This window comes from Protopterus annectens, chromosome 15.part0 (genome assembly GCF_019279795.1).
Source record: "Protopterus annectens isolate FY-2018-M chromosome 15.part0, PAN1.0, whole genome shotgun sequence".
Classification (NCBI taxonomy): Eukaryota; Metazoa; Chordata; order Ceratodontiformes; family Protopteridae; genus Protopterus; species Protopterus annectens.
In genome coordinates, this window is record NC_056749.1 from 137,972,114 (window position 1) to 137,995,819 (window position 23,706).

Consider the following 23,706-nt stretch of genomic DNA (forward strand, 5'->3'; position numbering starts at 1 on the left):
TCCTGTTACCCAGCAGACTCCTCCTGCCACCCACTGCAAATAATCAGCACAAGGGCCTCCCTATGATGGTAAGGCTTCATCATGTTAACATGGTATAGGTTGTGCCCCTGCCTCCTGCGTAGCAGTTTAACCATGCAGGTTGTGCCCCTGCCTCCTGCGTAGCAGTTTAACCATGCAGCTGACATCACTGACTTTCCTTACCACTTTGAAGGGTCCTTCCCTAGCTTCCTGCAGCTTATTGCGTCCTGACAGGGATAAGCAGCATAGCCTGCTGTCCCATAACATACTCACGGGCTCGAGCATTCCTGTCATAGCAGAACTTTTTATGCTCTTGGGCTCCTGCCAGGTTCTCCTGGGCCAAGTCCATGAGCTCCCTAAGCCTTGTCCTGAGATTTATGACATATGCCACAACAGACTCCTTTTGGGATTCTCACACACACTTCTAGTCATCATGACTCAAATCCAGTGACCCCCTCACCCTGTGCCCATGCATCTCAAAGGGTGAAAAACTGGTGAATTCCTGGGATACCTCTCTATGCAAACAGCAGATGGGGCACATATTTGTCTCACTCTCTCTTAAACTGGTCTGCAAATACCCTTAGCATGTTCTTCCATCTATTAGTCTGTGGGTGGTAGGAGGTAGTCTTTAGGTGAATCACCCCTCAGTGCTCCCACAGACAAGCCAGCAGGTCTGACATGAAATTGGCACCTCTGTCAATCAGGATTTCTCTCGGGGAAACCTACCCTGCTGAAAATATCTAACAAAGCATTTGCCACTTTCTCTGCCTTGATGGGGGACGCAACCACCGCTTCGGTATCTAGTAGCATAATCTACTAACACTAGGATATATTTCTTCCCTGTGGAACTTGGGGTACTCAGAGACTCCACAATGTCCATAGCTACCTTCTGAAATGGCTCCTCAATCACAGGCAGAGGCATCAAAGGAGCCTTGTTCTTGTCTCCTGCCTTACTTACTTTTTGCCACTGCTCACAGGTTCAGCAGTACCCTGTTACATCCCTTGCAATCCCAGGCCAATAAAACTTCTACATAATGTGTGTCTTGGTATGCTTTATACCCATATGACCTGCAAAAGGAATGTCATGGGCTATGGCTAGAAGTGCAGGGTTTGGGCACTACCAACTGCTGTATTACCTCACCCTCTAGACCTGCCTCAGGGGTAAACTCTCTGTACAGTAACCCCCTCTGTTCCAGTATAAAGACTACCGTTTTCCTTGAGAATCAGGTGCCTCCTTAGCTAATTCCCTCAAGCCTCGTAATGTAGGGTCCAAGAGCTGAGCCATTCTCAACTCTATGTTTGTGAGCCTTCCCAGCTCCCTTTCCACAGAAAGTCTTATCTTCTGACAAAGGTGCCTCACTGTCAGCCTGGGCATTACCACTCCACTCTGCCCTTGTAGTCACCTTGTGCAAGGGAACATCAGTAACTTTCAACAGTTGTGGCTCACGTTCAGGCTGTCTGCTACAGGTTAGCTCCCTCTCTGAAATAGCCATATCTCCAGACCCGGCTTCAGGTATGGGGTCTGTTTGGGACTCCCCCAGGCTACCAGACCCACATGCCTATCTCCAAGTCTGACCGGATGTAACTACATGCACACAAGGTACTGCATTATCAAAATCATTCCTTGTCCAGACATCTGCAGGGATATCCTCAAACACACCTACTTGCTTGCTTCCTTTTCCACCCTCCCAGTCAAGTTGAAACATTGCCAAAGGTATTTGGAATTGGGTCTTTCCTAAAGCTCTGACTGGAGTGGACTGCCCAAGCAAATACTGCTCATCTTTAACCAATACAGGCTTCACAATGGTTATGTCAGAGGCTATCTGTCTTGGCAGTGGCCTGTTTTCCATCCACCAAGATAGGGTACAAACTCCAGTGATAGTTTTGTATCCCTGTTGTCTCCAGACAACTTAACACTGGCATGCTGTTATTCCCACTTGCTGGCTGTCTCACCTTTTGTTCCCCACCTTGTTTCACTGGACATTTGTATGCTACATTGCCCCTCTGGTTACATTTAAAACATCTGAACCTTGATCCTAGCTGCGTATCTGAACTGTTGGCTTCCCCTTTTACTGATGGACTCTGTTGTTGTGGTTTAGGCTGCCCTCCCAGGGTTCCCTTTTATCCATGTGCAGCACTGGGTATCCCCTTCTTGTGTAGTGGTGCCCTGCTTGCCAAGTAGAGATCCCCTTTTCTCCCCATCTCATCTGCAGAGTTACACTCCCAGTCTGCCAACCATATTCTCATGTCCTCAGGTAAAGTGATAAGGGCTTGTTTCCTCACCAAAAGGTCTGCCAGCCTTTCAAAAGTGGTGACTTGACACTCACTCATCCACCTATCCAAATAAGTGCTTAGCTGAGCAATATAATCGCATAAACTTTCATCTGCCCTACATCTGTACTCATTTTTTTTCTGTAAGCTTCAGGTGTTGACTTAAAAATTCCAATAAACATTGTCTAACCTTATAATTTAAACAGTATCAGACAATTTAGAAACAGCAGTTAGTTTTACCATGGTGTAAGGGGGTCAAGAACCCTAGGGGAAACATCATACTGTTTACATACTCTTTCAAATATATGAATAAAACTTTAAAAATGTATCACCTTCTGTATACTGTGGAAAAAAGTTACTGACCTTTGTTGCTTCTGGGGTTTGGTTATTCCCTTCCCCATCACCTCCATGTTCCTGTTGAAGAGTCAGCATGTCCCTCTCATGTTGACGCTGCTTCAGCCTCCAAATGCCGCAGTCTCTGCTAATTCTAATTCCATATGTTTTGCCTCATGTTCAAATCTCTCTAACTCCAGATGTTTTTTTAAGTTCTCTGAGAAAAAGGTGAACTGTCGTATTTCTGAGGGCTACACATCCCCATCACCAGACTATTTTCTTTCCAATTGCTGGTCTGAAGTTATTCCTCCATTAGTCAGGTTGGCATGCACCAGTCTTTTGGATTTGCCCAGCTTAGCCAACTGGTTCACTGTCAGCTTGCCATAATCCTCTGCCTACATCTTTGCCTGCTTTCCTTGACTAAACTAAAACAAAAGAAAAATAAAACTGTTGTGAAAAATTAAACTCTATATGTTTACTTTGTGTCTGCTGAGAGTACACACCTTTAGTCACAACTGCTTACAGGCTACAGAAGTTCAGTTTATGTCCACACTGCTGCTCACCAATATGTGACGCGCCTCCTCTGGGCCAGTGATCAAGGAGTTTCATTCTTCATCTCTGATGTTGGTGGGGAATGTTCACTGTGAGAAAAATACACACACAGTATTTTTAGATGCAGCCCGCTGCACCAAATACAGTTTCCCTTAAGAGCACACAGAGAATGCACACCCCTGTGCTGGGGCTGGGATTTCTTTCCAGACCCCAAATAAGACTCCACACTGGGTGTTCCAAGCCAAATCCTCCATCACCCTCTCTGTGAAATCAGTGCTCAGTTTCTCTTTTCAAAGTAGCTGTCTCTCACGCAAACACACACATATTTGATTTTCACACACACACACCTGAGAAAGGCTGGCATAGCTTAGCCACTCTGCCACCTCCACCAGACTATAAGGTAGATTTACTGCCAGCAGAACACCCAAAGCCAGCTACTTTAAGGCTCTTACTCGGGTACCCAGCTGCACTTAGTAAAATTAATACTTACACAAATGGTAGTGCTTAACCAAGCAGCAAGACTTTCTGGAACGTGGAGCCACAGTGCCACTAAATAAATGCAAGTTCTCTCAAAGGTTAAATATTTTCTAAAAGACCAGCCACAATCAGAGGTTTAGGTATATTTAAAAATAAGAAAAAAAAAGCATGAAAATACTGAATATCAGTTTGCAATTAACACCAGAGTTTCAATCACAGGAAATAAAAAAAAAAAAAAAAGTTGAAAAAAACTGAGATACAGAAAAAAAACAACATTCAGCTAATCTCTGCATTTTTAACTAGCTGAAGAATTACTTTTACCTAGATGTTCGTGTTTCACTGTTGCAGTCATTACACTTGGGTTATCCTGCTGGCAGGCTACCTGCAGTCGGCCCGAATTCCAAAGTCTTGGTCCGGCATCGGTTGCTGTCACCTCTTTTCTGATGTCAATGCGCCAGGGGTATAAAAGATGCAGCCGACACCATTTTCTCCAGTCTTCTTGCTGTGCGGTGCCCGAAGCAAAAGTAGTTTGCAAGTGTTGGTCGGCCGACTCCTGAGATTTTCAAAATCGATTTTCAGATCCGAAGTGTTCATTAAAGTTAAGTACCCCGTTGGGGAAACTTTTTTCTTGCTCCAGACCGATGTCAGAAAAACTTAACAATTGTATTTCTTGTGGGAAGCAAATACCTCATAAAGATTTTCATTCTTACTGTATTCCTTGCCTAGGCCCTGACCACGACATTGCTAGCTGTCGGTTTTGTGCTAGATTTAACCAACGCACTATTAAGCGTCTGTACGTTTTCGCCTTTCATTACTTTGGCCGAAGATTTAATTATATAATGCTGTCGGAACAGCCGACGACCGGAGTATATAAAAAACGCAAGGAAAAGGACAGGCATCCGAGGTCCAAAACCGATGAGGCTTCCGCTAGGCCAATCGCTGTTTCACCGGTTCTCAGTGAGGCGCTTTCGCAGCCCCTGACGCCCGCTACCTCAGAGCCACATATTCCATCAGATGTGTCTAGAGCCACTGAGCAGGCATCGACTTCTGAGGGTGTTTTCAGACCTACACAGTTATATGTAAAGCTAACCTCAGCTTCAAAGGCAAAGACTAAAGCAGCTCTAAAGACAAAGAAACAAGTACGGAATTCTCCTGCACAGACTTCCATGCCTAAAAAACAGATGCTTAAAATGGCCGAAGACCTAATTACTTTGATCAGGGGTTCCCATCCTCCTCCTAATAAGAGGCCTAGGCAAGAGACAGAATATGAATCTTCAGATCAGGTTTCCATTTCCTTTGACCCCTCTTCTGAACAGGGATACTCCCTTCCTCCCTATGAGGATTCGGATGCTAGAGTCTATTCCTTCAGCCTCTCCTCCTGAGGATTATTCTTTTGGGGAAACCCTGCATACCATGAGGGAGCACTTTCACTGGGAGAGCCAAGATTACTCAGAATCTAAGAAAAGGCTCAAAGACTTTCATTTACTACCTCAGTACAGCCATCTTGCTATTTCACCTGTTCTAGACATAGTAGATGATGTGTTTTCAGAGTCCGGCCTGTCTCCTGACTCTTTACCCCCTGCACTGGTTAAGCCAGACAGATACTACAGGGTTCCAGATTCCCATAAATTTTTATATAAAAACCCTGCTGCTGACCCAGAAACTGTATCTCAGGGTCCCAAAGGGGTCAAGGCTTCCACTGCAAAAAAAACCCTGTCCCCTCTGATAGGGATTCAAGGGCAGTGGACAGATGAGGGAAAAAAGTTTACACTTCTGCTACCTTGGCTGTGAGGGCCTTAAATTGTCAGTTTCATATGCTTAAATATCAGCAATATTTAATGTCACTGCTAAAACAGAAAATGTTGACAAATTCTGATTGACCAGATAGCAAGGAAATGCAGGAGTTATTGCATGCAGCTGAACAAGTAGGAAAGCATACTTTGCAATGTGGTTTTGATTCACTGGAGGCCTCTTGCAGGGCCGCTGTTATGGGTACTGTCATTAGAAGGCATACTTGGTTAAAGGAACAAAATCTGCCTGATCATGTTAAAGCAAAATTATTGGATGCTCCTTTACAGCAGGATACTTTGTTTGGTGTTAAGGCAGAAGGGGTGTTGAAGAAAATGGAGGATAAAGTGAAATCTATGCAGACAGTTAAGGATTTCTTACAGGTACAGCCACCCAGCTTTAGCAGGAACTGGCCTTCAAAGAATTGGTCCTTTCCAGTGTCAGACAGGCCACAAAGAGGCAGATACAGACGCCCTAGAGGCAGATCCCAGCCCCAAGGCTCATACAGGCCTAAACAAATGGGGTGCTTCTACCTCCAAAAGCGGAGAAGACAAATCACAGCCATATAGGAAACAGTCACAATGACTTTCCTCTGCCAATACCAAGCACTTATGTTTTGGCACCCCCCCCCCCCCCCCTTAGGGGGAAAACTAGCACTTTTTTCACAAAATTGGAGCATAATCACCCAGGACAAATGGGTCTTGAATATAGTGTCCCCAGGCTACAGGTTCCACGTTCACACCCTGCCAAAGGCAAAAGGTATGCCAGACCTGCCACACAATCAGTGGGCAGAGGCACAAAAGCAAGTTTCATCCCTCATGGACATGAGGGCCATTCAGCCAGTACATCACAGAATAACCAGAAGAATGTGAGCACTCCAAAGGACACCGACTTTATTCCACAAACAGTTAAGTGCTTTCCTGTCCACTACAGAGACTTCCTCAGAACAAAAATCATAACCTTTCTCAACCAAGTTAAATAAACCCATAAATTACTCAATTAAGCAACAATTAAAATCCTTAAAGCAATATCATAGCTTCCAATATAACATGATTCATCACCACATATTTAAAAATCTTAAAAACAAGTTTTAACAAAATGTTACATTATTTTGTGTTTAAAAATGTGTTTACATAAATCAACAAACCAAAAATGTTCCTAAAAACTAGCCTGTCCAAAAACTAACCTGAAATTTGATCAAGTTTAAGAATACTGGCCATTCAGCCAGTACCACAGCAAGAGCAGGGACAAGGATTTTACTCAAGACTATTCCTGGTACCCAGGAAGGACAAAGCCTGGAAACCAGTACTGGACCTGTCTATTCTAAACACTTTTCTCAATGTTCCAAAATTCAAAATGTTAACTCTGCAGCAGCTTCTGCCCATGCTGGGCAAAAAGGCTTGGCTTGTAACTTTGGACCTAAAAGAGGCATACCTGTATGTCCCAATCAGACAATCTTGCAGACGATACCTCAGATTCATAGCTGGCTCAATGCACTACCAATTCTCTGCACTGCCCTTTGGCTTATCTACTGCGCCCAGGGTCTTCACAAAATGCCTGCCATCAGTAATTGCTTTCTGCAGACAAAGGGGGATTCAAATATACCCTTACTTGGACGATTGCCTTATTCAAGCAGAGAACAAAGACATTCTACTGAAGCATCTGGCGTTTGTAAAAAGATTATTAATTTGCCTAGGGTACAAGGTAAGTGAAAAGAAATCAAAATTAGTACCATCTCAAGAGATAATATTCCTGGGTGCAAGCTTAAATACAACTGCCCAGATGGCTTATCTCACGCCAGACAAACAAAGACAACTGACTTCTTGCTTCGAAATGTTGGCAACAACGACCCAGTTATCTGCAAGAAAAATTCTGCAGGCTTTGGGCTTTATGGCATCTTGTATTCTACTAATTCCATATGCAAGACTGCATATGAAGAAACTACAATGGTATCTAAAAAGTGTTTGGACTCAACATTGCCACAGCCTGGAAACATTAATTACCCTCATTCCCTGCCTGCAACAGGAGTTTCGATGGTGGGCACAGGCCTGTCACCACAACAAGGGACAGCTATTCACTCTACCACTGTCAGGCAGACACTAACAACAGATGCATCAGATTATGCCTGGGGGGCCCACATAGCAGGAAAATATATTCAGGGAACATGGCCCGCAAGCCAAATGCATCTTCATATCAATCAAAAAGAGATGCTAGCTGTTCAGAATGCCCTGACACCCTTCAAGGATCTACTTCATCCAGGACAACTGCTGATAGACGGACAATACTACTGTCATGTGGTACATAAACAAGCAGGGAGGCACACATTTCTACCCCCTCTGCAGACAAGCCATGACTTTGTGGAACACAGCATTGACTTATCAAGTACACCTGCAAGCACAATTCCTGCCAGGAAAGAGAAATACTCTGTCAGACGAACTAAGCAGAAATCTCATGGATCCTCACGAGTGGAAACGAGATCCACAAATATTCAGCATTATAACAAGGAAATGGGGTTGCCCAGACATAGATCTATTGGCCTCCCCTCACAACTGCCAACTACAGAGATTCTGCACAAGGACTTATCACAAGCAAACATGGAAATTAGATGCTCTATCATTCAGTTGGAAAACCCGTACAGTGTATGCCTTTCCTCCACTGCCTCTCCTTCCTAAGGTACTCCTAAAGGTCAGACAAGGTCTTACGCAGAAAAATGGACGAGATTCTGTGCTTGGAACCAGGCACAAGGAATTGACATGCTTGTACCAAATATTCCTCAGATTTTAGAATACCTAACTGAGATGCTGGACAAAGGCCTATCCTTTTCATCAATTAAGATCCATGCCTCTGCCATTTCAGCTCATTACAATATGGACCCACCTATTTTTTCACATCCACTGCTAAGGCAGTACCTCAGAGGGGCCAAAAATATAAGGCCTCCAAGGAGAGCGCCAGTACCTGCATGGGACCTCAATTTTGTCTTGGAAAAGCTCACACTGCCTCCTTTTGAGCCAGCCAATACAGCTGAGATAAAATTCTTATCATGGAAAACAGCTCTTCTCCTAGCTATAACTTCAGCAATAGTTACAGGCACTAATGGCTGTGAACCTTTTACAATTTTCCATTCGGACAGGGTTTCTCTGAGGACAAACCCAACATTTATGCCTAAGGTAGTGTCCAGCGTGGCTCTTAACCAAACCATTAATTTGCCTTCCTTTTTATCCAAACCCACAGAATAAGGGGGGGAGACTTCTGCATTCATTTCTGCTATTCACAACATGGCAAATCAGTGCCTAAGGGCATTAGGCCACATTCAACCAGAGCAGCAGCCACTTCAGCAGCCTTTCTCAAAGGAGTACCAACCAAGGACATTTTGGAGGCTGCAACTTGGACTTCAGTGCACACTTTTACAATGCACTACTACTTACCTCTTTACTCTAAATCCAGAGCAGGCTTCGCCACTGCAGTTCTGCAGGGCCTCATAGCCACTCTTAATTCTATTTAGGCCCAGCCACCCAACCTCAGCTTTGGGATTCAACCCAAGTGTAATGACTGCAACAGTGAAACACGATGAACATAGTACAGTTGTGTACCTACCATAAATGTAGATGTTCGTGTGTATTCACTGTTGCAGTCCAGGTTACCCTCCCACCATCCCCCCTTACATTGCTGGGACTTATCTGTACTTCTCTATTCTCTACAACCTATGTGGTGTATTTGCTTGTAGATGAAGGTAATGTTTATGTTAGTGCATGCATTTATATTTGCAAAATTTTTAGCCTACCCTTTTGAAGGGCACCTGACATCTGGGGCAAGAAAAACTGAAGAAAATGACGTTGGCTGCATCTTTTATACCCCTGGCGCACTGACGTCAGGGAAGAGGCGACGGCAACCGACGCCGGACCAAGACTTTGGAATTCGGGCCGACTGCGGGTAGCCTGCCAGCAGGATAACCCAAGTGTAATGACTGCAACAGTGAATACACTCGAACATCTACATTTATGGTAGGTACACAACTGTACTTTACTTGCTAAAGCAAGGCAAGATGAAAGTGTCTCATCAGGTCCAAAAGCAGAGTGTGCACCTCACATCTCTCACTAGTATTCAAATACAATTTCAGTGCTGGCTACAGATTGACATCACATCTGGTCACCTGACTCTGGTTCCCACAATTCCATCTCACTAGAAACTGAGCCAGGATCTGGCACTGATGTGTCATAATACACTGAACTTTAGCAAAAGTTTGTTAGTGTCTGGAAACTGTAAAACAATTCCAACATTTCCACCCTACCTGCAGAAATACTAACCATTCTCTGGCACCCCAGGCTAGCAATTAATTCACCACCAAGAACAATATAGCAGGATCCCAGCCCAGGCTTTTCACAGACATTGCGTCACTGGCTGCATTCAGACCTGTGAGATAAAATCTTTATGGCCTATACCAAGTCATTTAATTTCAGACTGTTTTTTCTTAAGGTTAGCTGGGGTGAGCTTAATCCCTTCACTTCCAGTATCTTCTGGTAAAATATATACATTTCATCAGTTACAACAATACAGTCTGACATACATGCATATTTCTTTTCTCTCCAGCAGAGCTCACTACTTCTACATTTTTTTAATGCACGCAACTTTACAAATCTATTTTAACACAAGTATCTCTACAAATCAGTTTGATATTCAAATGACATATAGTTCTTTACAAAACTCCAGCTAGATATGCTGGCATATGTTGCACATGCACTCCCCTACTCCCTCTGCCACAACTGGCACTACCTCACATCATCGCAGAACTACCTCACATCATCGCAGAAGGAAGTGTTTTTGTTTTTCAAATATACCACAGAATACAAATGTCAGACAACTTTATAGTGACGGCATTTTCAACTTCACCTTCACAGTGCAAAGGTAAGTGGATCCACGTAACTGTTTCTTCTATGGCTAAAATGTAATGCAGAATATACCAGGCCCTATGCATTTTACCATCTGAATACATGTTTATTATGGAAAACATGATGAGGGATGGGAGTAAAGCTGTGCTCTGATAGACTGTTCAAAGGCTTTTGAACAACAGATTATTTTAATGCCTGTTTTTTTTTCTTTCTTTGTTGGAAACTGGAGCAGTATGGTAATTAGGTAGTTAAATATACAGTAGTATGAAATTAGGTGATTTCTTAGCACCTTGATATCTTTTGCCAGGGAGAATAGAGAACCATAGTTGTTCTTGGTTCCCTGTTAACTTGTCAGGACTTGTCTGGGCATTTCCAGATCTAATGTTTCCCCTGAAAGTCTTTGAATGAATGAACTGGGACATATTCATACATGTAATTGATATGGATATGTGCTTCATGTACTAGAAAAGTGGGTATATGCACATTATAGGCTGTGATGTGGTAAGCATCAGATTTTTTTAGGTCAGATAATATTTCAGCTTTTCCAGATATAGAGTGGTTTCTGTAAGCATGTATTTATTTACTAGAGGAAAGTTTTATTATATCTGATGTTCTTTTTTAATTTATTTGGAAAAGTGCAGTGGTGCAGCAAGTAGGGTTGTCGCCTCACAGTAAGAGGCTGTCCAGTTCGATTCTCAGCTGGGGTGCCTTCTGTGCAGAGTCTGCATGTCCTCCCTGCATTCGTGTTGGTTTCCTGTGGGTGCTGCTGTTTTCTCCCATGTCTGTAGCGTTTCATCCCGGGCCTCCACTGAAAATTGTCTTCATTCCAAGTCAGATTATCCGGGTAATCAAATGTTAAATAAAAATCAATAAAATTGTTTGCTTTCTCTTAAAACTTGTTACTAGATCAAGCCAAGGGCCCTTAATTCAGTCATTACCCTATGCAAGAATGAGAAAAAGCACACACCTTTTTCTTGTATTATGCTCTTTTCACCAGACTTTTCTTTTTTAATGTCGCAATGCCTACATTTTTTAAAATTGAACAAGGAGAAAGAGAGAATGAAAAAAAGAAACCGGGGCACCTGTTTACTTTAGTATACCCATTAGACTTGAAAAATAATTCAGAAAACTGTACTTTATGGCATGCATGTTATATATAATTCATTATAAAAATACTACTGTTGAGAACAAAATTTTGTTTTACTTAGTTAACTTTGTCATTCTTCTTCTTCCCCTTTCTGAAGTGTTCTTCCAAACATCAGTGGCATGAAGTAGGGCAATTGCTTTAGAGTACCCTACAAGTTTAACAAAGTCAAAAAAGTCCAATATTTCCAGGTTTTCTTGTTCTGTCATGTTTTGCAAATATAATAAATGCTTTGTAATCCCACATTTGGTGGGTTTATTCCTGTTTATCTCCTCCCAAATCCAGTCTCCTCTTCATTTCCAGTACACTGTTAGTTCTCCTAGTCAACTCTTGTGCTTATTTCTGTCTCTCAAGCATTTTCCGTTGAAATATTGCAAAAGGTTTCAGTGGCAGTCTCTCTGTGGTCTTTATTACCAGAAGAACAAGAAGCAGAATCTCCTCCTGTTTCAGAGCACACTTTTTGTTGGACAAACTTTGTATTTCCTCCTTAGCATGTTCTGCATCAAAAAATTATTTTGTTCTTCCAGGAAAGAATATTTTGAATATAGCTGGATACAGCAGCTTGAATCTCTCACCTGCTACTCAACATTCTCTGATTAGTGGAGTACACTTACTCCTCTTCTGCCTGGTGTAGAGTGAGCAATCATTTTCCACAAACACTCAACTGTCTCACACTTTTAGTATTTTGTCCTTCTGCCACAGTTTTGTCAGAATCAACTCCTTGTGCTGGTTGGATTGCATCTTTACTCTTAAAGGACTATGTTGCTTTCTCATGGCCAAGTTTGGAGCATACACACAATGTGCCCAGTCCAGTTGCTTATTTGTGCTTTCATAAAATTAATACAATGTTTCATCTAGCTTATCTGGTACAGCAGAAAATCTCTGGTTTTCCTTGCATGTTCTGTCCTCTAATTCAATTCATTTTTGAAACATCTCTTCTTGAGCAGGCTCATATTCAGCCAACCGTTTCTTCATTTTTGACCTCTGATTTTTGCAGTTATGTCATTCTATTCAATGTTGCAGTATTTTTTACATTTGGGTTGTCTTCTGCCCAACGTCTCGCCAGTATGCAACAGCTTTTAGCTACTGAAAGTACGTGGGAAGTCGCACATATGTTCTGACAATGTCAGCCATAAAAGGACGTCTGCACATACAGTCCTCAGAACTTTACTGCTGTCATTCAGAAGGTTGACTCCTGCATTGGTCTACATTCAGATTCTGTGGGTTGCTGCCCGCTTCAGATTATCACTTCGTCTGAATATGTTTATAGCTTCTTCCATTTTCTAGCCTTTTGTTAGAGTTGATATACTCCATCAGTAGTTTTGTTTAGTTTAATCAGCTGAGTGTACAATTAGCTTATTTTTTTCTAGATTACTGGAAGTCATGTCTTGCACCAGAGCTGGAGCTTGCACTGCTTTTTGCTGAGGAGCTGCAGAATTCTTCTTAGTCAGTGTTTTTTCCTCACATTTTGTGATTGATTTTCTTTCAGGATCTCTGAAATTCTTTTTTGCTGGCATCAAGGAAGTGCACTTACTAAACAGTTACTGAAATTGTCCCATAAATGCGAGTTTACTGGCGCTCTCTTCTGAGTTTCTGTTTTCCCACTGGGAGAGCTGAAATTAAGATGTTACTCAATATGCAGCCATATTGGAAGTCCAACCTTAGTTAGATTTTTGTCGGAAAGCAACCCGTTTTGAATGTTCAGTTTTCTTCACCCTCAGGAGAATAAGGATTGGCTTCAAGTGTGTGTAGGATCAGTTTTACCTCTCTGACCCTCCTTGTACTCCACAGAAGAAGAATAGCTTCTGATGGTGGTCATTTCTTTATTCTTCAACCCCTTGGTGTACTTCCTTGGGCTGTAGTGCAATACTATGTGGGCATGCTTTCTGTTCTTCATCTGTGACACCCATACTAGTATGAACATCTGAATTCCTCAATACGCAGATGAGTTGTGGATGTCTTGAGCCAAAATAATAAACTGTAGAACAGTAAAAGCATCAAAATAAAAAAAATGCAGATGCCCACTAGCTCCGGATATGAAATTTAATGAAAAAATAAGCAATTTTGTCCACTTGCTTACTGTAGATTTCTTCTGGCATCATGGATGTCTCAACAATTTGAGCTTCCTTCAGTCTCTTCTTCCAGCTGGGAGTTGGGCGATATTGACTGCGTCTCTTCCTTTTCTTTTTTCATAAGCATCACAGTTAAGATGATTTCTTGAATTAAACTTTGCAAAAATGCAGCTTGCCACCCTGTCCTTCCTACCTCTTATTTCAACAGGAGTTGAAAATAGGTTTGTTCTGCAATTCGCAGAATGTTCTCTCTCTTCTAACAGCCCATGTTTGTCATCAGGCCAAAACATCTTTTGATGCTCAGGTTCATGTCTCTCATACCTGTTGTCAGTTTCTTAGCATCCCAGGAACTCTACAGACTAGTACTTCCATATATTTTCCTGGCTACAAATGGCATAGGTTCCACCAGCAGTCAGAGCAACCACAGTCTCAGTCATCTGCAGCCATTGGAGTTGCTAGTGTTTAGAAACTTGCTTTATTAAGTTCTGACTCTGGTCCTAATTAGAGTCAAACTCTGATAGCACCTTCTCCTACCTTGCAATGACTGATGCTTTAACCACTTTTTTGTTTTAACTAAGTTCGCCTTATGGTGGATCCTTTTTCAGTGCAAATCATACATGTGTTACAGGTTCCCCATATCTTACATTTCAGAGAAGTGTCACCAGCTTGCTATCTTGCCCCATTGTAAGGTAATTTGTGTTTCAGTGGTTCTTTGTCCCTCTGGCTTTCTCGCAAGACCAGTACATTCTTTTTTAGAAGTCTCTTCTGTCTTATTGTTTGTACATTGAAATCCTGTAGTCAGCATGGTAGCCTCACTGTCACTTGTCTCCTTTTGATAGTATTTTAGGTTTTAATGTTATACTTCATTTTTTATGCCTTATTAAGAACTTTTTATTGCATCTGTCCTTCTCAAGTCCTAGGATGTCTTAGACATACTGGTCTAGGGCTCCTCCAGCCTTGTGCACCTCTTAGTGCCTAAAGAGGATATCCTGTTTACTTTTTCCTAGCCACCATTTCTTCCAGTCAAATGTTTTCTTCTGTTCAGCATACCCTTTCTGGGTTAAGGTCAGTTTCTTGTGAGGAAACCTTTTATCCTTTACTTGTTTGAGTATTATAAGATACCAGAGGCATTTCCTCCGTAAGTCCATCTTTTTCACACCACAATATTTTTATTTGTGGTTTCTAGAATAGCCATGGTCAATGCTGTGACTCTTAGCAATGCATCTTCTTCCCCTTTTTGTGTTGCTGAGCCATTCCTGCCTAAAGGCGGAACCCTTCCAGTGTTGAAGTATATATTTTATCTTTTTTCCATGGTGACCATCTTTGTCATTCGAGGTTTTTAATTTCCAGCCTGTGACGGCTGTAGTTTCTTAATGGTTACCAGAGAAGTTCAGAGTTCTGTTATTATACTCAGTTAGGCATTTCATCAATTTTTCTGCTGCTGCTTCCTTTGTCTAGGCCTCCTCCCACTGATGTAATATTGTTCAGATCCCTTTCCTGTCTTTGTTAGTATTTAGTTGCTTTAACAGAGCAGAACATCATTTGTATCCTATGGATGCTTGAAGGCTGTTTTCACTGTTGAGTTTTGATTTCTGTAATACAAGTATCTGAACTCCTAGACCAGTGTCTTGGAGGTATATTTAACATTTAAAGATTTCTAACAAGGAGTGTGTTTGTCTTATCTTTTTCGTTTTGCCTAATAATTTAGTCCTGCAAGTCTGGTTTGTCATTTTTCTATTACTTTTTTTTCAAAGAAATTGCCCTTTATGTATACTAAAACCAGTTACAACCTGAGCATTCCAGTGCCTTTTCCTTTGCTCACTTTTTACTGGTAACTGAATAGTGGTTTAGTATGCATTCTGAGATGGTTGGCTGCTGGGACAAATGCGCAAATTTCTGTCCCCTTTAAACAGATAAATTGGGTAACTGAAAACTTGATACAGGTGTGGAACTGCTCTGAAGTATTAATTTTATGGTACGTGTATATCACAGATATTCTCCTTGAACCCTGACAAGTCAAACTCGACAGAAAGCATTTCTGTAAAGACTGTGTTTAGTTGGCATTTTAAACTGTGTTAAATGCTGTTAATAAAAACGTATGTTCTTTACCTTCTGAGCCTGGAGTTCTTTCTGCTAGACCAGTGACTTTTACTATACACCCGAACTTTCAGACAGATTGTGATTGTTGTATACTTTTCTACAAGCAGACAACTGTAAAGGAATTGCGTCTCTAAATCCTCCTCCTAAACTACCCTACGTTAAGTTGTGCTTACATGGAAGAGCTAACCAATAGGATAAGCATGATGCTGTATCCTGAGGTTGCTGGGAACGTAAATCCCAATCACAGATATGAAAGTTATATGCAGATAGTAATTATAGATCCAGATTGTCAGATCATTTTCCTCACCATATCCGCCATCCTTCCCCCAGATTGCCGTTATAAATTCAGAAGTTTTTTTTTTTTTTTAAATATTAACATTTTCTAGGTTAACATTAGGTTGTGACCCACATTTCTGCAGGCTGTCAGAGTTTTGGGGAGGGATTCCAACCTTGGTAAGATTTTAAAACTTTGTTAGATGAATCTTTTCCATTGATTTGTTTCATTAATCTGTAGTATACCTAACCTTATTATGATGAATATATCACTAGATGCACTTGTGACATAGGTTGAAATGTCCTTACAGTAAATGAGCTCAGTATTGCACTTTTCTATTCATTGGTAGCCCTGTTTGTAGTGCATAATGTATGATTATATAATGTTTTACACTAAGGATCATATTACTAATTGTGAAGTTGGCTTGCCTTTCTAGATGGAGCATTTCCTTAGTTGCTACTGGACTTTGAATAGTCCGTCCCTAAAGCACCATGACCCTAGTCAGCCATATTTGGACCAGTATCAGATAGACTGTCAGCAGTTCAGAGTGTTGTACAATTTCCTGAGTCCTTGGTCTCACTGTGCAAATAAGGACGCATTAGCACTATGGACATTCAGGCTGTTGGATGAAAACTCTGACTACCTCATCAACTTTAAGGAGTTCTGTTGTGCATTAGGTAAGATGATTTTTTTTTTATTCATGTATATTAGTTAGTAGGTTAAAATGCATTTTTGAGTAATCACATTATATGAAAGCTGATGCACACAAAGCCAAAGTAAAACACTGGTTATTTGTTTAAAAGTAAGGTTAGAATCAAAAGCATTTTGATAGAATTTCAAAATGTTTCTGTAAAGAGAAAAAAGTTGCCCTGTATTTTGTCTGTCTCTTTCTGTGTTTGCTGTTACGTAGAGGAAGCAGCTTGGCTGTGAAAGTGCTCATCTTTGTATTTATTTCATTAAATCAGTGTTTTATTCAGCCGTGGTTAAGTGCTCTTTACATTTACTTTTTCTCATATGTGAGAGCACCTGTTTATCCACACAGTCTACTTAGTTTTGTTGAATATATATATATATATATATATATATATATATATATATATATATATATATATATATGTTTATATATAATATGTATGTGTGTGTTGATATACACACACACATATATATATATATATATATATATATATAATACACACACACACACACACACACACGTATATATGTGTATAATAGAGACTATAGGGAAGACTGGTACTTGTGAGCAGTAAAGCCCCTGGCTGAGAATCCAAAAAAAAAAAAAAAAGTCAGAAAAAAAAACCATGTACTGTGGGTAAGTTCAGCTGAGACTTCAGTGTGATCAAGAAATTATAACAAGTTTAAAAGTCAAAACTTCTTTATTGAAAACAGATGACTGCTTTCACTCTTAAATGTGCTTTGTAAGATCTGAATACAGTTTGTACGTAATATGCAATATTTATCTGCTTTAACACCGAGATTATTGTTAATTAGTTACAGCTTGGTTTATAAATGTATGTCATAAGCTGTTCATCGAAGATCCAATAGGATATGTCTAGTCTTCCATACTTCTGCATATCTACTCCTATTAGTAACTAGTAGGTTATAGCTGATGTGCTGTATTCCTGTCCTATGTGGCTAGTGGCTATTTGATATAAGCACTTTATATAAAACTTGTCCTTGGCTGTGTATCACTATTAGTACATCATTGTATCTGTGATGTGATAAGTAGGTGCTGTTTGCCATGTTTAGATGTGGCAACAAGTACTAATAAATATGTGACAACCAGTCAAATTAAAATTCTAAACTATTATAATGTAGTAATTATAACTGCATCTAGTTAGGACAGTCTGGGTTAGCCTGCAACTGGAAGCAGCCTAGCTTGTATCCTTTGTCAGGTAAAATACCACCCTTTCCATGATAGGATGAATTCAATTTTCTAGTGATACATCATTTATTATCAATTAAAAGTGAGTTCATAGAGAAAAGAAAGGGATCTTTAAGTGTTGGGTCTAAGATAAACTGCAACATTCTATGACAGTGAACCAAACAGGGTTAAATGAGAAAGACATTACTGACTTCTGTTTGTTTATTCCATCTAAATGCTGTCAAAACAGGTACATTATAAGTGGTTGTTAGTAACATGCGTCATAAGTCATAGTTGCCACAGTAGTAATCTGTGTAAAACAGCAAAGTGTAGTTTCAACCGTGGGAATCAGTGACTCTCAAGTAGGTGTGCCTTGTACCAGTGCTTGTTGCAGAAAACCTTTGCAGAGATGTCTAGGGAGAGTGGAAGAATATGCATCTATACAGACTGTCTAGTCCTTGGTATTCTATGGAATTTACTAACATAGGTTCATACTAGGCTATCTGCCCTAGGGCATTTATAAGCCTAGCCAGAGTGTGTTTGGCTTTCGCCACCCATTTTAAATTAATTTTGCTATGCCTTTTTTTGAGGTTAGTATACTGTGCCTCTGTCTAACAGTGACACAGAAGTGATAGCCGGGGTAAACCTACGATCTCACATCCACTCATCAAGATTCCTCTTGAAGAGAGTCAATGTGGGACTCTGCCTAACCTGGACTGGGATTTTATTCGAGTGAAGGGAGCCTCTGGGTTATGAATCTGTCCCTCCAGCATGTCCTATTTATTTCAGTGCTGAGGTTCAAGTCTCTCGAGCGTAGCTCGATGGGATTTGGATTTTCTGAGGTGCAGCATGTCCATTAATTCTGGGTTGGACATGGCTTTATACGTCAGGCACAGATCGCCTCTGAGCAGGCGGTATGCCACTGAGTAGAGCTGGAGTTTCTTTAACCGGGCAGCATGTGGCATCTGTTTGAGCCCTTTGATCCTCTTGGTGAGGTACTTTTGGGGTCTTTCCAGTTGCTGCAGGTGTCTGGTAAGGTACATCCCAAAAGGGCATTGTACTCAATTATGGGCCTGATGAGGGATGAGTAAAGAGGCACGATGACCTCCCTGATCTAGATGTGAATCCCTTCATGATTAGGTGGGCTATATAAAATGTTTTTCTAACCACTTTGGCCACGTGGTTGTCAAATGAGAGATTGCTATCAACTTGGGTCCCCAGGTCCCTAATGACTTCTTCTGTACTTAATGGATTACCACCTATGTGGTAATTTGTGGGCACTTTGTTTTTGCCAAAGGGGATGACTATACACTTTTGGCTTAGCTTGAGGCCATGGCTCTGGCACCAGTTGTCTGTTTCTATGAGGCCCTTTTGGAGGATGCTTGTGTCGGCTGGAGAGTTGATTATGGCACCCAGTTTGCAGTCATCTGCGAACTTCGTCAGCCACAGTCCTTCCATGTTGGCCTGTACCTCCGAGAAATATATACCGAATAAGAGAGGTCCCAGGACTGAGCCTTGTGGGACGCCACTTGCAACTGGTTTGGAGTCTGACATGGCTCCAGCAATTCTAACCATGTGGGTTCTGTCCTTGAGCCAGTTTGCAACCCATCTAGTGACATAGGGGTTTATATTTAAGCTGGTGAGCTTATCTATAATGCCCGAGTGGGGTATTGTATCAAAGGCTTTTGCGAGGGCCAGGTAGGCTGTGTGGACCACCTTCCCCTCGTCAATGGCCTTGGTGACTGTTTCAAAGAAAACAAACAGGTTTAAGAGGCAGGATCTGCCCTTAACAAAGCCAAACTGGGTAGGATCCAGTGTCTGTAGGTCCCCAATATCTTTATTTATGAGGTCCATGATGATCCTTTCCATAGCTTTGCAGACCAAGCTAGTCAGGCTTATGGGGCGATAGTTTCCAGGATCCGTTGAGGCACCACCTTTGTGGAGAGGGACCACTGTTGCTGTACGCCACTCTTTGGGTACATATCCTGTAGTAAGGCTAAGATTGAACAGTAGTTTTATGTTTGGGTTTCGCTCTTCTTGGAGTTCATGTAGGACGCAGCCCGGGACACCATCTGGTCCCATTGATGCTGTGTTGTTTGCTTTGGAGAGGGCGGCTGTTACCTGAGCATCTGAGATGTCAGGGGGGCAGCACTCTGTTGGGATAGATATTTGCCATTTTGGTGGGGAGAAGTTTGCACTGAACCTGTCAGCTAGGATGTTGGCAATGTCTGTGGGCTCGGTGTATTTTTTGTCATTTTGGACTAATTCTGAGCATATCTGGGAATTCCCACCCAGGTTCCTAACATAACTAAAGAAAGCCTTGTGATTATCCTTAGTGTCCTGTGCAATTTTTCTCTCGAAGCTGGCCTTAGACGATTTTATGAGTGCCCGTAGTTTTTTGCTAATACTGATCAGAGATGCCTTCCCTTTTGGGGTTTTGCTCTATCATGTAGTAGCTTCCTCCTTCTATTGTATAGTTTGTTTATGGCTGGGGTCCACCAGACAGGACGTCTGCCTTTGGAGGATTGGGTCTTGGTTTTATTTGGGATTGCATGATCCATGCATTCCTGAAGGTGTTCATAGAATGCGTTTATAAAGGATTCTGCGGTCTGGGCCGTATTTTCCACAGGCCCGGGGGCTTTGAAGGATTCCGCCTCGGTTTTGAGGCGTGTGAAATTTGCTTTAGAGAAGTTTTTCACTGTGGTTTTCTGGGCAGGGGGTGGGGTCGGGATGTGAATAATCATTAAGTATAAGCAAGATATTAATCCATCTGTGATTGAAACATGTAGAAAATAATTCACAGATTGTTAATACAGTACAAAGAAACATTAGGTGTAATATAAATGTAGGTCCACTGCCAATAGTCTTACATACTAAAACAGTGCAAATGTTACAGGTTGTAAACTATCACAGGTTGAGTTATATGGTGGAGGGGATATCACAGACATGTAAATGTTTGTTGAAGAGAGTCTTAAACTAAATGTGTGAAGCTAGGGCTAATTAATAGAAAGTAGTGAATCTAATCAGGGTGGGAAGGCATCATTGTCTCAGGCCACAAGATGAGGCTAGGGTGGTTTATTACATCAACTTAGAGATAGATTATGGTAGAGTGGCTATGCTGAAGTGAAGTAAAAGGAACATTTTTGACCTTGAGAAAACATTTATTAGTTTATTGCTGTTATTGAAGCTGATACAAGTAAGGAAAAAGAATAAAATAATAAATTCAGGTGCCTAAAGTACTTCAGCCTAACTACCAATATGTTGGTGAGGCTTCATCAGATCAGTGTAGTACAGTGGCATTAAGTGCATTCATATGGTTAACTCCACTAAATAGTAAATGTGTACATTACAGACCAGAAGAAAGTGCACAGAATTAGCAACATTAAACAATGAGTGTATGTAAACCAGTTTTAACATCTTGTATAACTTAATGCGAGAAAATTTTAATACTTATGCTTGCTTGTAGTGCTATTCCTGACAAATGCACTGGAATTTGATTTCAATAACAGCAGTAAACTGATGATGTTTCTCAAGGCCAAAACCATTGTAAATCAGTGGATTACTTGGGTGTAAATTCCCACGTGATCTATTATAGAGGCATTAACTTTAAGAAATGTTAGAAAATGCTCATTACCATAGTGTTGTTACTAGTAATAAAAAGTAAGATACTTTCAAGTGTGGTAGATGTCAGCAGTGTAGATATATTAAAGAAGGTGAAGATGTTGTTATTAAAGGTAGAATTTGTGGAAATAATTTTATTGTAACAGTTAAACTAAAGGTACTGTATATGTCGCAACATGCAATCAGTGTATAGCCTTTTACACTGGCAAAATAGAATGCGAATTACAAGGATAGATTTACAAAGACTTCTACGATGTTAGGACTAAAAATTATAGGAATGCTTTATATAAGCATATGAATGAATTTCAGATTACCAGTTTTGTATTTATGTTTTGGATAAGGTTGTTATATTGTTGTTAACCCTAGTGGGGGACCATGGTGTGAATGGTAGCATGTAGTGAACTTCGATAGCAACTACTACTAACCAATGCTGAAAATGTCCCAGGTTTAAATGAATAGTCATCCACTATGAGTGTTTTAAAAATGCAGGCACTTGGGTTCTAAGAGGATGTTATTTTGTTATTTGCTTTCTTATTTATATATGCATGTATTTGTTAATTATGTATTAGTTTAAGGTTTTAACTGTATGGGCAATGGCTTATTATTATTACTGTACGCATATGATATGCCTTTAACTGAATCTTTAGGGTTGGGTGTAATATTATGATCGATTGATGTTGAAAGCTATTTAACTGCAGTCTTTATTTGGCTCTGATGGGGTTGCGTTCGTTATTTGGGACAATGGGGCTTAACCAAGATTTAATTTCATTTTAGGATTTTATTTTCATTGAAAGATATATATTGTTTTGTTTTTTTGATTAATTAACTCTTGTTTTTATCACCACTTTATAGTTTTTGTGGTGTACAGCATCTGTGTTTCCCCTTTGTGGATTATTTTAAAGGTATATACCTTCCTCCCTCCTGTCCATAAGGCCATTGGTGATAGAGAGGTATTGGCCAGTGCCATCTTCAGTTCTTTTTTAATACAGTATGAAAATGTCTGTGCTTTATGTTAGCGTCATCAGTCTAACAAGTTGAGCAGCCAGGGTTTACATGAATGCCCTGTTAGGAGAATTTTTTTCTTCTCTGTAAATTGTTTGTTGCAGTTGCAACAAGTTTTGATGTCGTATTCCATGTATAAGACAGTCAGTAACTGCCTATGATATAGGAAACTAGTTGTTCACAATACTTTTCATTCCTTCTGTGTGTTCTTCTTAGACCTAGAGCACGATGTAGCCAGTTATCCTTTTGTGCTTGGTTCAACCAAGGTACTTAAGTACTGCACTCAGTCTTTACAGAAATACTCAGACCAAAAGGTGGTCTGTACCTGGTCCCATTCTGCAGTGATGCTGACCAGGTCATCTCCTAACTACTCATCCAAGAAGAGAATGTTGCTGAAGTGCCTAAGATAAGTGTTGAGAGCCCAATCAAGGTTAAAGAGCTAAACAGAATTGGAAGGCTACCCTAATCCTGAAGGCAGTGAAGTCTTTGAAGTGTGTTTGCAGGCCCTATACATTGTGTCAGTCATCATCAACGCTTTTGGAGTGATTCAATTTGGAGACCGTTTCTACTTTCAGATTATAGCATGTCCTTGTGGTCTTAATCAATCATGTAGCTGGTCAGCCTGGAGACCTCTTGAAGGGTCCCTGGTTCCATGCCCGAGTTGTGATAAGTGAAGCTGAAGCCATTGCCACCACACTTTTTTGTATGAGGAAACTAGTGGAGAATGCATTTGATGCATCAGGTATCTGCCCATCCCAATGCTTCCATTGCAGTTTTCCTCAAGTAAATTGAGGACAAAATGCAAAAGCCGAGTCCAAAGGACAACAACGCAGCCAAACTTAATATTCAAACCACGTTTAATATGATGTAAGCGCTTTCATTTTTAAACTTTAAAAACTTCTTCAGACATAGTTCTAAACACAGAGTGGTTCTTAAATATCAAACGGAGGCAAGTCATATCATCACTAGCCCCAGATGAAAAATTTAAAGACATATCCACATGCTATGTATATGCTTAAACAGTTTGTGTTTAAAAATTGCAAGCAATAAATAATGCAAAGATCAACACCATAAACCTAAAAAATATCAGATATCCTATATAGGTTGTCTAAATACTTTAAAAATACATTCCTTTCTAAGTACATATATTCTTCTCATAAGGTTAAAGAATACAAACCTTTGAAATTTTTTTTTTAATTTCTCAAACGCTTTTAACTTTAACATGGGTGCTATGCTAACTGCTTCATTAAGTCCTGGGTGCCTATAGGCTTCAAGTCACAATTGCA

At 40.7% G+C, this 23,706-nt stretch overlaps 1 protein-coding gene across 1 annotated transcript in view; it reads left to right on the top strand.

Annotated features, from left to right (window-relative positions):
- TBC1D8B (TBC1 domain family member 8B) overlaps positions 1-23,706 on the top strand; it is a gene marked incomplete in the record, with an annotated part of 1,684,663 nt that overhangs the window by 1,492,675 nt on the left and 168,282 nt on the right. The window contains 1 exon segment of the mRNA XM_044057627.1: positions 16,352-16,592. Within this exon segment, the coding sequence (XP_043913562.1) occupies positions 16,352-16,592 (241 nt within the window).